The 13,514-nt window shown below is 40.8% G+C and overlaps 1 protein-coding gene across 1 annotated transcript in view; it reads right to left on the bottom strand.

Annotated features, from left to right (window-relative positions):
• LOC127573574 (uncharacterized) overlaps positions 1–13,514 on the bottom strand; it is a 245,881-nt gene that overhangs the window by 65,463 nt on the left and 166,904 nt on the right. The window contains exons 110-115 of the mRNA XM_052021930.1: positions 13,268–13,480; positions 12,250–12,420; positions 11,955–12,092; positions 7,269–7,318; positions 3,944–4,064; positions 970–1,055 (exon numbers count right to left, since the gene is read on the bottom strand). Coding sequence (XP_051877890.1) covers positions 970–1,055; positions 3,944–4,064; positions 7,269–7,318; positions 11,955–12,092; positions 12,250–12,420; positions 13,268–13,480 — 779 coding nt within the window. The remainder of the gene's footprint in view (positions 1–969; positions 1,056–3,943; positions 4,065–7,268; positions 7,319–11,954; positions 12,093–12,249; positions 12,421–13,267; positions 13,481–13,514) is intronic.

The raw sequence follows: 13,514 nt of genomic DNA, 5'->3' as shown, positions 1-13,514 counted from the left end.
TAAAAATAAGTGGCCATAATACTATTAAAAGATCAACTGCTTTCCACAAGTGGATTGGCCTACCCTTCAGCCTACCTCAGTGAAACCAGCTGTAGGTCTGTTTTCAGAGGGAGGTGTTTCAATTTCAGTTCCAGATTCTTTGTATTTTTACCTCTGATGTAACCTGAACTTGATCCAGCTCTATACATGTCCTTCCTTGAATCTAACTGGTTGAAAAAGCCCCCCTCTTGTGCATTCGGTTCACAAGCATAAGTTCTTTATGGAGGTGGTCTACTCTCAGAAGCCCAGAAAACTCCATGCGCAGTTGTGAGAGTAGTGAAGAGCATAGTCTGATTCTTCCCTTCTTTACAAAAAAATCTAAGTTAACCTGTCTTTGTACATTTCCATTTCCTTTCATTAAAGGGAACTGTTGGAAGAGTGAGGCTCTTGCCCAATAGACAGGAACATGGGAATGCACAGGGCCAGAAAACTGATCCAGAGGGAATGTGACGACTACCTTCAAATGGTCATTATTTCCATTTTCTTCCTTGTTTTTTCCTCCTCACTTTTTGTCTCTTCCTCTGTGATAATTGAAAGCTATTTTGATTCACAGGAAGCATAGTTTTTCTACATTTAAATGACTATGTCAAAGTTTGTAATTGCATGATAAGTCATAGCATTACAGCAAAGTGTCAGCCGAACCCAGCTTCTAATTAAAACAAAAAACTGTATTGTTGCATGGCTGATTTAACCCCATTCTGTTTCAATTACAAAGTTGACTACCATTGCAATTAAGCAGACCTTAGAGATGTCTATTAAGTTTTAAACACAAAAGAAATGATTAAGAAAATTCATGGTTGCCAATTTCCTTGCAGCTGCTTATCCTTCCTTGCCCTAAATTTGTTTGAACAGTGTCAAAAACAGGGTATAAACTGGTGACAGAGAAGAAAATCGCCAAGAAAATACCTGACCCATTATAAAATAACGTACTCGAAAAACAACAGAACATCCTCAGGGTAATCGTCTATGATTGATGGTGTTTGAATAGAAGTTAGTCTGTAAGACATACAGCTTAACTGAAAAGAGAGAAAAATCATTTAAGTTTAGTAAATAATCGGCAGAAAGCCAACAAGTCTTATAAAACAAACATGCGATCATCAATGTATCCAAAAACTGCCTATTTGGCCACTAATTCATTTGCTGGTTATGGGAGTTGGTGTACTTAAATTGTCATCAGGCAAGTAATCATGGTAATCACTGACTGAACTTCGAAGTTAATCCATTACGTAAATATAGAACATATATTTAGGGTTTTAGGGTTAGGGTTAGTATCTCTGGGCACATCACAACCAAGTGCCCGGAGATACTTTGGGCATTTATGTTCTATATTTATATTATCAAGGGAGGACATACACAGTAAATGGTAGGGCACTGAGGAGTGCGGAGGAACAAAGGGATCTGGGAGTTCAGATACATAATTCCCTGAAAGTAGAGTCACAGGTAGACAGGGTTGTAAAAAAGGCTTTTGGCATCCTGGCATTTATAAATCAAAGTATTGAGTATAGGAGTTGGAATGTTTTGGTGAGGTTGTATAAGTCGTTGGTGAGACCAAAATTAGAATATTGTGTGCAGTTCTGGTCGCTGAACTACAGGAAGGATGTCAGTAAGATTGAAAGAATGCAGAGGAGATTTACAAGAATGTTGCCGGGTCTTCAGGAGTTGAGTTACAGGGAAAGATTGAGCATGTTAGGACTTTATTCCTTGGAGCGGAGAAGAATGAGGGGACATATGATAGAGGTTTACAAACTGATGAGGGGCATAGACAGAGTAAATGCAAGTAGGCTCTTTCCACCTAGATTAGGAGAGATAAGTACAAGAGGACATGGCTTTAGGGTGAAAGGGGAAAGGTTTAGGGGGAACATTAGAGGGAACTTCTTCACTCAAAGAGTGGTGGGAGTGTGGAATGGGCTGCCATCTGATGTGGTAAATGCGGGCTCACTCTTAACTTCTAAGAGTAAATTGGATAGATACATGGATGAGAGAGGTCTGGAGGGGTATGGGCTGGGGGCAGGTAAATGGGACTAGCAGAATAATGTTTCGGCACAGACTAGAAGGGCCGAATGGCCTGTCTTCTGTGCTGTAGTTCTCTGTGGTTCTATTTCTATATTATTTCTATCTTCATTTCTATTGATGTGGGACAGAAGGCCAATAGCTTTCAGAACTTTCAAAAATATTATTGTAAGGATAACTAGTATTTGGGATATGCTTTCTCCAGTTTTAAGTACTATTTTCAGTATATATTCCATTATAGTCAAGGCACTATTGATGTCACCATGTCATAAGCAGTGAGGAAGGCACTGGAGAGTGGGTTTAAAAAAATATCCCACTACAGTACTGAGGAAAGGAAGTAAACGTATCTCAACTTGTGATATTCCTTTGATATCAGCTTGTGAAAGCTGGAAAAGAATTCCTCAGAAATCCTTTTAGGGTAGAAAATAATTGCCTGTCAACACTGTTGCTGCAAAAACTTGATTAAATGTCTTCATACCATTACAATGTACCTCACAGCTTGGCAATGTTTATAATAATCAAATGAAATGCTCTTAAATCAAGTTTATTTCTAAAACACTGCCACTGTTCTATTTCTGACCGTTGTTATCATGAACAGCTCCAAGCCTTCACTTTATCTGTAGTAGAATGATGCAGCCCACTGTCCAGACAAATGGAAACCACAGTCTGAAATTTCTCAGGCTTTGCGCCCAGCAATGCTTCCCAATGCTGACCCCATGTGTGGCATCAACCAGAGGATACTTCATTTATACCAGTCAGTTGTGCACAAGTGCCACCCTGTGAAAGCCTCAAGTTGCCATCTTCCCAATCCTTTTGGATACTCTAGCACTTGGGGACCGTGGAGGGGGTTGAGAGGAGCTGCCAAACTTGGGACCCTCTCTTAACATAGTGGTATGTGCATTATGTCCAAAAAGCACCCTCATGAAGGCTGTAATGACTTTGTGGGCTAGACACCAGAGATATCAGGTTTTCCCGCAGACCCAGGAGCAGAATACGTAAAAGTTGCAGATACGGGTGGAGGAATGGCAGAAGGAGTTTAATCCCGGCAAATGTGAGGCGTTCCACTTTGGGAGATCAAATGTAAAAGGAAAGTACGCAGTTAATAGCAGGACCCTTAACAGCATTGATGTACAGAGGGATCTTGGGGTCCAAGTCCATAGCTTCCTGAAAGTGGCTGCACAAGTTGATAGGGTGGTAAAGAAGGCATATGGCATGCCTGCCTTTATTAGTCAAGGCATTGAGTTCAAGAGTGAGGAAGTTACGTTGCAGCTTTATAAAACTCTGGTTAGGCTGCCTCTGGAGTATTGCATTCAGTTCCAGTTGCCCTATTATAGGAAGAATGTGGAGGCTTTGGAGAGGGTGCAGAAGAGGTTTACCAGATGCTGCCTGGATTAGAGGACAGGTGCTATAAGGACAAACAGGCAGAAGGGATTAGCATGATTTGGCATCATTAGCTTAATTAGTTCGGCACAACATCATAGGCTGAAAGGCCTGTTTCTGTGCTGGATCGCTCAATGTTCTGTGTTCCAGAAGTACCCACTGACGGTTGTGACTCTGTCATGTATGAAATGGATGGAGACTCTGCTTAATACAAATTCAATAGGAATAGCAGAGACCCGGCTCTGCTATTTTCCTTAGGACTGTGCTGATCTTTAGCCGTGATTCTAGAAGGAATTAAGTGGAATTTCAATTTCAATTCATGAAACAAAGACTGCAGCATTGTTTCAATGATGGTTAATATCGGAATAAGGCACTGCCACCCAGTTTAATCGACAACCCTACAGAATCCACAACCTGAAAGAAACCTATTCAGAACTTTAAAGAAATATGTTCCATGCATTTACAACAAACTAATCAAACTTTTCTAGAATGAGATACTTCTGAATGGCCTCACCTGACTTTCATCAAGCACAGCTCTTTTTTGCTTCACTGCTTGAACAAGCTGAAGAAATGTGGAGTCATTCAGAGATACTACTGCACCACAACTGAAGCCTTGCAAGATAGAGGATGAGAATCTGAAACAAGCAACAGTATCATTAATTTACACATGAATTGTTCACTTCCTTCCACGCGGCTTTGGTTCACAATAGGTATTCCTGTATTGCAACCATCTAGTCAGTTTGTTTCCTCCCACATCCCGAAGAAACACAGGTTGTTAAGATTAACTAACCACTGTAAATTGCCCCTAATATGTAGGAGAGTGGTAGAATGTGGGGGAATTTGATGGGGAAGTGGGGTGAATAAAATGGGAACAGTATAGGATTAGTGTCAATGAGTGCTCAAAGGTTAACGCAGACTCACTGCGTCAAAGGACCTTTTTCAATGCTGTATGACTGAAGGCATGAGCTGGCTATGGCAGATGTGGGAAACTACATTAAAGGGTAAACAAGCAATGACTTACATTTAAAGAATTAATACACGGTTTACAAGCTAAATATATCACCTTAAAGCACAAATAAAAACTCAATAGGAAAAGTGTCTCTGGATTGGCTGCTAGAGTTGAAGATGATAGGAAAAGGTCTGCAATGTTGCCAAAAGAGCAGCAAGCCTGAGGACTGGGAAGGTTTCAGGATTCAACACAGGAAGACCAAGATGTAGATAAGAAAAGAGAAAGTAGAATGCCAGAGTGGTCTAGGAAAAAACAAAACAAACTCTAATAAAAGTCTCTATGGTTACGTCAGATGAAAAGAAAAGCTAATGTGGCTCCCTTACAGAAATAGTAGAAAATGTTGATCTAGAGGGAATGAGGAACTCAAGCATATTACAAAGAAAAATTCAAACTGGGGAAATTAATGGAATCGAAAGCTGATAAATTCCCAGGTTCAGAAAAAAGTGGAATGGAGAGTGCATGCACTGGTTGACATCCTTCAAAATTCCCCAGATTTTAGAACATTTCCCTCAGATTGAAAGGGAGCAAGTAGAATCCTTCTATTTAAGGAGGGAGAAAGAAAATAGACAACTGTAGACCAGAGGGCAGGTTACAAGGAAACAACAAGGTGAATGGGAATGCTCTGCTAGGAGCCAGCAGCAACTCAAGGGGCCAAATGTCCTCTTGCTATGTCGTAGTAACAATGGACCAGTTAGCCTGACATCATTAATAAGGAAAATACTGAAATCTATTCCTAAGCAAGTGGTAACTGGACACTTAAGGAAATACTAATAGGGTTGGGCAGAATCAACATGGACTTATGAAAAGGAAATCATGTTTGACAAACTTGCTGGAGTTTTTCAGTTTGCAATGAGCAGAATAGGTTAGGGTGAACCAATTGATGTGGTGCATTTGGACTTCCAGAAGGCTTTAAGGTGCCACACATGAGATTGTTATACAAAAATTCATGATGCTGAAGATAATATACTATTGTGGACTGGTCAAATGGACAGAAAAAAAAAGTGTAGGAATAAACAGGTCATTTTCTGGCCAGGGGACTGTAACTTGTGGGGTGTGGGGATTGGTGCTGGGGCCCTAGATGTTCAGATCTAGAGCAGTGATTTGGATGAGGGGAATCAAGTGTCACATATCCAAGCTTGCTGATGACACAAAGCTGGTTGGCAGTGTGGCTCGAAAGGAGGATGCAATCAGGCTCAGGGGAATATAGGCAGGTTAATTCTATAGGCAAGACGATGGAAGATGGAATAAATGTGGAAGAATATGAGGTCATCCACTTTGGTAGAAGGGGAAAGTATTTTTAAATGGTAAGCAGTTAAAAGGCACAAATGTTCAGAGGGACCCAAGTGTCCTTGTACATGAGTCACTGGAAGTTAACATATGGAATTAGCAAGCATGTTGGCTTTTTAAATCACAGAAGGATTTTGTTGAAGAAGCAGAAATCTCTTGTTCCAATTATTCTGGACCCTGGTGAAACCACACCTGGAAATACTACATACAGGTTTGGTCTCTCTATGTAAAGGATATGCTTGTGTTAGAGGATGTATAGCAAAGGTTCACAGGCTGGCAGGGTGGCTCACAGCTCCAGCAACCCAGGTTCAATCTCGACTTTGGATTATGTTTGTGTTTGCGAGTTTGCAAGTTCTCCCTGTAACTGTGTCGGTGTCCCCTGGTACTCTGCTTTCTCCACATCCCAAAGATGTGCTGGGAGTTAACTGGACACTGTAAGTTACTCCTCAGTGAATGTAAGCAGCAGGAGAATGGAGTTGATAGATTTGTGAGAGAAAACAGATATGGCACATGGGGAGAGATGAAGCAGATAGACTTGTATTCACCTGAGTGTAGAAGAATGAGAGATGATCTCTTAGAAATGTACAAAATTCTTATGGGGCTTGAGAGGGTAAATAGAGGCTAGATGTTTCCCCTGGATGGGATGTCTAGAACCAGGAGTCACAGGCAAAAAATAAGGAGTCATAAATTCAGGACAGAGATGAGAAGAAAGTTCAGAGGATAGTGAACCTTTAGAATTCTTGACCCTAGAGGGCTGTGGAGGCTCAGTCACTGAGTATATTGAATGCAAGATCAATAAAGCTTTGTACATTAAGGAAATTAAAGGCTATGGAATTTGTGCAGGAAAGTGCCACTCAACTAATAGGTCGGCTGTAAGATCAGCTGAATGATAGAGCAGGCACAAGGGGCCAAGTTGCTTATTCCTGCTTCTACTTTGTACATCCTTGTATTGCTTTCTAGAAGCTTCCTAAGATTCTTCTTCCTACTTGACACTCTGTAAATATAAATAGCACACCATTTTTATTTCTTTCCAGATGTCTTTTCCAATTCACCCGAGTTGTAGAAGCTATTCATTGAGGTTAAATTGTAAAATGGATTTCTATTTACACTTAATGTTCCAACTTTACCAAGGTGAAATTAGAACTAATCCTTAAGATAACAGTAAAATAGCTTTTTGACAACTTTTTATTCACAGCAAGACTGAGCAGCAAATTACAAAGGCACTGACCCATAGCAACAATGCCAACTCTTCAATAGATCATTTCAGAACTAATAAGACTTTTAGTAATTCTGAGATTGACCTGAAATGTTAATTCTGTTTCTCACTCCACAGATGCTGCCTCATCTGCTAAGTATTGACAGCAATTTCTGTTTTTATTTCTAGATTTAGTAAGTACTTATAATTTTTTAAGGAAATATCTTGCTTTATATGAAATGCAGCTCTTTATAGGAACAAAAATAAGTACATGAACAATGATGAATCAGGCAAATATAATTTAAAAATACATTGTATCTAGATGGACATCAGATAAAAATTACTTACATTTCAAAGTTTCTATTTTTACCCACGATATTTCCAAAGAATACGGCAGCCTATGTAGAAGAAAATAATAAAACATTAATATACAGGATTGACTACTTTTAGAAAAAAAGAGTAAGTCATAATAAACAGTTGAAATAAAACTATCATGTCGTTGGGCTAAATCTGTTATCAGTTATAAACCTGGTTCTATAGTAAGCAATGAAAAATTGAAAGAAATTTAGGAGTGAGACTGAACTTGAATTTACAACACTCCCTTCCCATTCCTGCTGGAACTGTTGCTTGCCACTCTATTTCTAAATGCTGGAGCCAACAGCTGCTGAGGCAGGGAGGGGATGAGGGAGCAAGTGAGGAAGTGAAAGTCAGGCATGCAACCCATTTTTCTGCCACCAACCTCTTTCCACTACTGCCCCCTCCCTCAGCTCCTTGATTGCTCATGGGGGCTAGTGGTAGACTCCCCTGACAAGTCTTTCAGTTTGTGGTTTCATAGAGAAGTGTGTTAAAGATCACTCAGAAGAAACTATGAGGTATGTGGGGGTAAGAGGATTTTGATGGAAGAAATGTGCGAGTAGAGGCTGAGACATGAATAAACAGTACAAAGGCAAAGCAATTTCCGGGTTCCTCAAAAGGCACCAAAGAAATGGATGGAAGAGATGGTGAAGACAGCTCAAAGGAGGCAATCATTCAGGTGGACAAGAACATTGCTTTTTTCCCCAGACTTCCAAGATAATTCCAGACAACAAATTGAATTATACAACACATGAAGGAGGCGATATTGGTTTATCTTGCCACACCAAATGTGTGCAAGAAGGATAATCCATACACACCATTTTTATACCTACACACACATAATTCTATTTGTGCTGCCCCTACACCCTAACTACCTGCCTTCAAAACTGCAAGTCTAGGGAATACAGCCGTGATCATACCCAGCGCCATTTATCAAAAGGGGAAAAGTCTAATTGTTTGGCAGCTCAGCTCAATGGAGGTCTTGATGTTATGTCAAGTGGGTGATCAGCAAGTGTTTTCTGCAAGTTAGGGAAAGCTCAGCAGGAAGAGGTGAGGTTGCCACTGAGGAGTAAGGGTTTTATACCAGAAAAGAAGTTGTTAAAGCTAATGCAAATCTCACCAATAACAGCCAGGGGTCAAAGAGATCATGAAACATCTGCACTTTTGCTCTACTTCTGGTTAAGTGGATTTTCAATTACACAGCACTAACTTTCCCCCAAGACTTGTGTGAAAGAATTTCTAAGCCCTGTTTCAGAAATATTAAATTCCCAGTCCTGTTCCTATTTGAGCCATGTTTACATTATCACCCATATATCTGGCCACATGAACGAAATCCCTGCCCTCCCTGCGTCACTATTCCCGACATAAGATAAGATCTCTTTATTAGTCACATGTACATCGAAACACACAGTGAAATGCATTTTTTGCATAGAGTGTTCTGGGGGCAGCCTGCAAGTGTTGCCACGCTTCCAGCACCAACATAGCACGCCCACAACTTCCTAACCCGTACGTCTTTGGAATGTGGGAGGAAACCGGAGCACCCAGAGGAAACCCACACAGACATGGGGAGAACGTATAAGCTCCTTATAGACAGTGGTCAGAATTGAACTTGGGTTCCTGGTGCTAACTGCTACACTACCATGCCTGATCCTTCTGCCTCCTCATCCTCAGAGTACTCCACACCCCCTCCATGACGTCCTTTACCCTGGCACCAGGAAGGCAACACACCTTGACATGCTGATGATTATAGAAACTGCTGCCTGTCTCCGGCTATGGAAATCCCTACAACTACAGCACTTCTATGCTTTGCTCCTTCCCCCTGTCCAGTTCTTTGCCTCATGGTGCCACACTCTGGAGTGCACTCTTTCAAGGAGTCACCATCCCCATCCACCTCTAATGCTGAGCACATGCCTGAGAGTGGCAGAAATCCTCAAGTTTCCGGCACTTCCTGCCTTTTCCTGCCCTTGTGGATGATCACCTACTTGTTCTCCTGAACTCTTCCCTAGCTGCCAGGTGATCAATCTCTGGAACATAATATGCAGGAAACCCTCAATTTTCCTTATGGCTCTGCTGTTGGCTCCAGCTGCCTTCAAACTTGAAAGTCACAGATTTCAGTTTGATCAGCTGGAGGTAATTCCTACACACACAGGGACACATATTGCCTGTAAACCAAAGGAATTGCAAACAATTGGTCTTTTCAATAACCTGAGAAACCCGTGTTCCTTTTCTAATGCTTTATTGGATAAACAGCACCTCATTTGAATGAACTTTATCATTTTATTACCTTATTTTCCCATGTTAACCATATTTAAGCCAGAAAATGATTCTTTGAATTTAATTCTTTATAAACGCCTGGCCTATTTTGAAATCAAAAACATTGTTTACTTTCCAGGAGATTGCCCCTCTACCTTTTTTTGCCCTTTTACCATCCCTAGAGTGCCCATCTATAAATTTGACACCTTGTTCTCTAAACTCATGCATTCTCATCCTCTTTAAACTTGGTTTCTCACTCCATGGCTTCTTATACTGGGCCACTCATCCTTGGTTGGTTAAACTTAGCATCCTGCATTCATGCTCATTTCTCATGCACCTGCTCTTCAAGTCCAGAGCTTTGATGCAGTTTGGGAATGCCAAATATTAGGAACTCCTCAATGAACCACTTAAAACAACATAGCTCATTGGCACAGAGCATTGGAACACCTGGTGTAGTCCATCTGAGAGCATTAGTATGCTTTTTATATAAAAATGAGGGAGAAAGACCTTCAAGGACTGATTTACCCTCCTGGTTCTTGTATAGTCAAGAAGACTAGCTGGTAAACCACTAATCATTACAAACATTGGTTAAAGATCTGCTGGTTTTTGGAAGTACTGATAATTGGTGCCCGTCAATAATGACTGACTTAGCCCTATCCCTTTGTCCTCAGATGTGTCAAATTCTAACTATCTAAATCTCCACGATTTCTTCAAGCCAAAAATGATAGTTAGCTGTAAGACAATTGCCAAGGAAGGGTTTGTTCCCTCCCAGCGTAAGCATGTATTAGGACCTCCTAATTACAATTACATTACAATTTGTTGAAGTAAGAAGTGTAAGTATATTGCCACCTTCTAATCTACTTCTCTGAAACTGAATCTTCATTGGCACTGAGTCCTGCAAAACAAGCACGTGATCTCTTAACTGTTTCCCAGGAATGCCTTCCAGGGGCTGTTGTCCATCTCAGTTCCTTCATCAGCCAAGGAACAGAGATTTAGATTCACCAGGGAAATCCCTTACACTAGTCAATGGATGTTCTCTAACTCCAGTACCATAAAAAAAACTTACTCAAGTACTTAATTGTTATGAGGAGGGCTTTGGAAAGGCAGCGTGTGTTTCAAAGTGCATACTAATTTCCTTTTTTTGAAGTTGAAACTTTTCCTAATCTCATAATACTATTTCACAGTTCAATTGATTGCAAACAAACCCCTCAGATGGAAGTTTGTGCATTCACATTTCCAAACGACAGAGAAGGAGGCCATTCAGTCCATCAAATCTATGCTGGCTCTCAGAGCAATCCTATCAATCCCATTCCTCCACTAACTTTCCCTGCAGCCAACCTCCCCATATTGCCATCGACTCCTACCAATTCTAGTACTCACCTACACATTGGTGGCAATTTGCAGGCGCCAATTAATCTACCAACCTGCACAACTTTGGGACGACAAAGAAAACCAGAGCACCCAGAGGAAACCCATGCTGTCACAGGTAGAACGTGCAAATTTCCACACAGTGAGCACCAGTGGTCAGGATTGAACCTGGATCACTGAAGTTATGAGGCAGCAGCTCTACTATCTGTGCCACTGTGCCATCTAATTTTGGACTTAGGTCCAGAAATTGAAGAGTCTCCACTCCAGAGACTGAAGTTTGAAAATCAAAGTTGACGGTCCAAAGCAGCGTTTAACTTTATTTCAAATAACTCTCCTCTGTTTTCCCCTTCCCCGCTTTGTTTTCCCTCATTCCTGTGGCTTCTCTTTCCCCTCCACCCTCACAACCTGCCCATCACCTCCCTCTGGTTCCCCACCTCCTTCCCTTTATTCCTCTCCTATCGGATTCCTTCTTCTCTAGCCCTTTGCTTCTTCCACCTATCACCTCCTAGCTTCTCACATCATTCCTTTCCATCCCCTCCTCCCCCACCCACCTAACTTCCCCCTCTCACCTGGACTCACCTATCACCTGCCAGCTCGTGCTCCTCCCCCTCCCTTTTTATTCTGGCTTCTGCCCTCTTCCTTTCCAGTCCTGATGAAGGGTCTCGACCCAAAACATCGACTGTTTATTTCTCTCCATAGATGCTGCCTGACCTGCTGAGTTCCTCCAGCATTTTGTATGTGTTACTCCAAAGCAGTTCGAACCAATATATATGCCTTCATCAAAGCTTTAAAAAAAAATTATCTGCTAATTATCATATCACTTGCACACTGTGTGCCACATTTCCTACATTACAATGGTAACTGCACTTCATTGTGTACGTCATTGCTGGGATGCAACGAGCTTGTGACATGCACTATATAAATGCAAGTCATATTTGTCAGAGGAATGCCTCCATAGACCAGCAAGGGTAGCAATGCACATCGCCATTACACTCAAATCCTTTCTATCATCTTCTTTACAATTAAAGAGCTTCACAACTGAAGAACACAATCACCCACCTGACTGGGCACCCACTGTTTATCATTGACATCTTGAAGGTTGAGATCCGTGGTAAGAAATGTGGGTGGAATCTCTTTAACTAAAGCACTTGGAATCTTCTTCACAGCTCTTATGCGGCTATCTTCAGTCTGCAAAACCTGGTGTTAGAATGAAAAGCAGCTTAAGAGGACAACATATTTTATAAGCAACAATTGGAGATTATGTCAAACCATTTGAGATGAGGCTAAAATAAAGTTGAATTGAGATTTAACTTTACTTTTCTGAAACTATTGGTAGGTATTCCAGAACACTTACTTTCAGAGTGATAAACTGCTGAGCAGGTTGTGGTGCCTCTTGAATATTTCTGATGAATGTAATGTCGGAGGTCACGTTGACGAGCACGGTGGATTCAATACGTTGCAATACATTAACCGAAATACCAGCCACCAAGGTTCCGAGCCTGACCAGATTGTCCTTATTATTAAACTAATGAAAGGAAAAAGAGAAAATAAATTCCAAGCATCAGAACAAGCTCCAACATTAATTTTAACTTGAAAATGAAAGGGAACTCGTCCCAGGTTTTCGAACAAATGAAAGTGAATCAGGAAGCAATAGAATCTGTGTTTGTTTTTCGTTTCTTTTGTGGCACTTTGAAGATGCAGAACTCCACCTTCAAAAGCCCCAAATGTCACTTTAGACTTTTCCTTCCTTGGACCCTCCATCAATCCCCAGCATCAAGCTCTACAGGCACCTTTTTTCCTATAACTATGTGCCGATAAGTTTCCAAAAATATACAGGTCATGCATATTTTCAAAATATATTCATTTCTTTATGACAGTACAAAAATATAATTTGTGAGTATACATCTTAAAATATTAATAGTTGGATTATTAGTCACCAGTAAATTAATATAGAGCTTTGAGGCAACAGTGGGTAATGTCAAATTATTTAGCAGTGCCTCGTTTCCAAGGGCTGCCCTATTCTCCAGAAGCTGACACTAGCATCAAGCTACTTTCCAAAAGGAAGTGAATTGGCCACACAGTCATAAGGCCAATAGATAAAATCCAAATGATCCCTTTTAGCCTATGGATTTCTGACTTGAATCTTACTAAGCAGGTATAATCCCCATCACGTTTGTCTTCATGGTTCGAGAATCCAACAACCCCACTTCCACAAGAAAAGTACACTGCAGACTGAGACTGTCTCAATATTTATAATTGCTTTCGTAAGCCCAGAATATCTCATGGCAATTTCATTTTTATATACTCTCAGTGTATTTCATGGTGTTAAAAATAATTATATTAACTTAGCTTCTTGCTTATTCAGCTCTTACCTGGAAATTAATACTTGATAACTTGCTTACAATTTGTTTGGATTGACCAATGTTCCAGCCCTTGACAGTACTCAGACTTGGCAGGGCTTTCTCCACATTGACAGCATCAGTATTTTCAATCTGTGTCACTGAGAGCCCCACAGCTGATTGTTGCAAGCTTGTCAGAGTGCTGACTGATAAGTTTGAAATTTTGTTCACTAATGATCTTGACAGCTGCAGAAATAGAAAGAAATAAAAGAAAAACGGT

This window comes from Pristis pectinata, chromosome 8, assembly GCF_009764475.1.
Source record: "Pristis pectinata isolate sPriPec2 chromosome 8, sPriPec2.1.pri, whole genome shotgun sequence".
Lineage (NCBI taxonomy): Eukaryota > Metazoa > Chordata > Chondrichthyes > Rhinopristiformes > Pristidae > Pristis > Pristis pectinata.
This window is presented reverse-complemented; position numbering and strand designations above follow the sequence as displayed.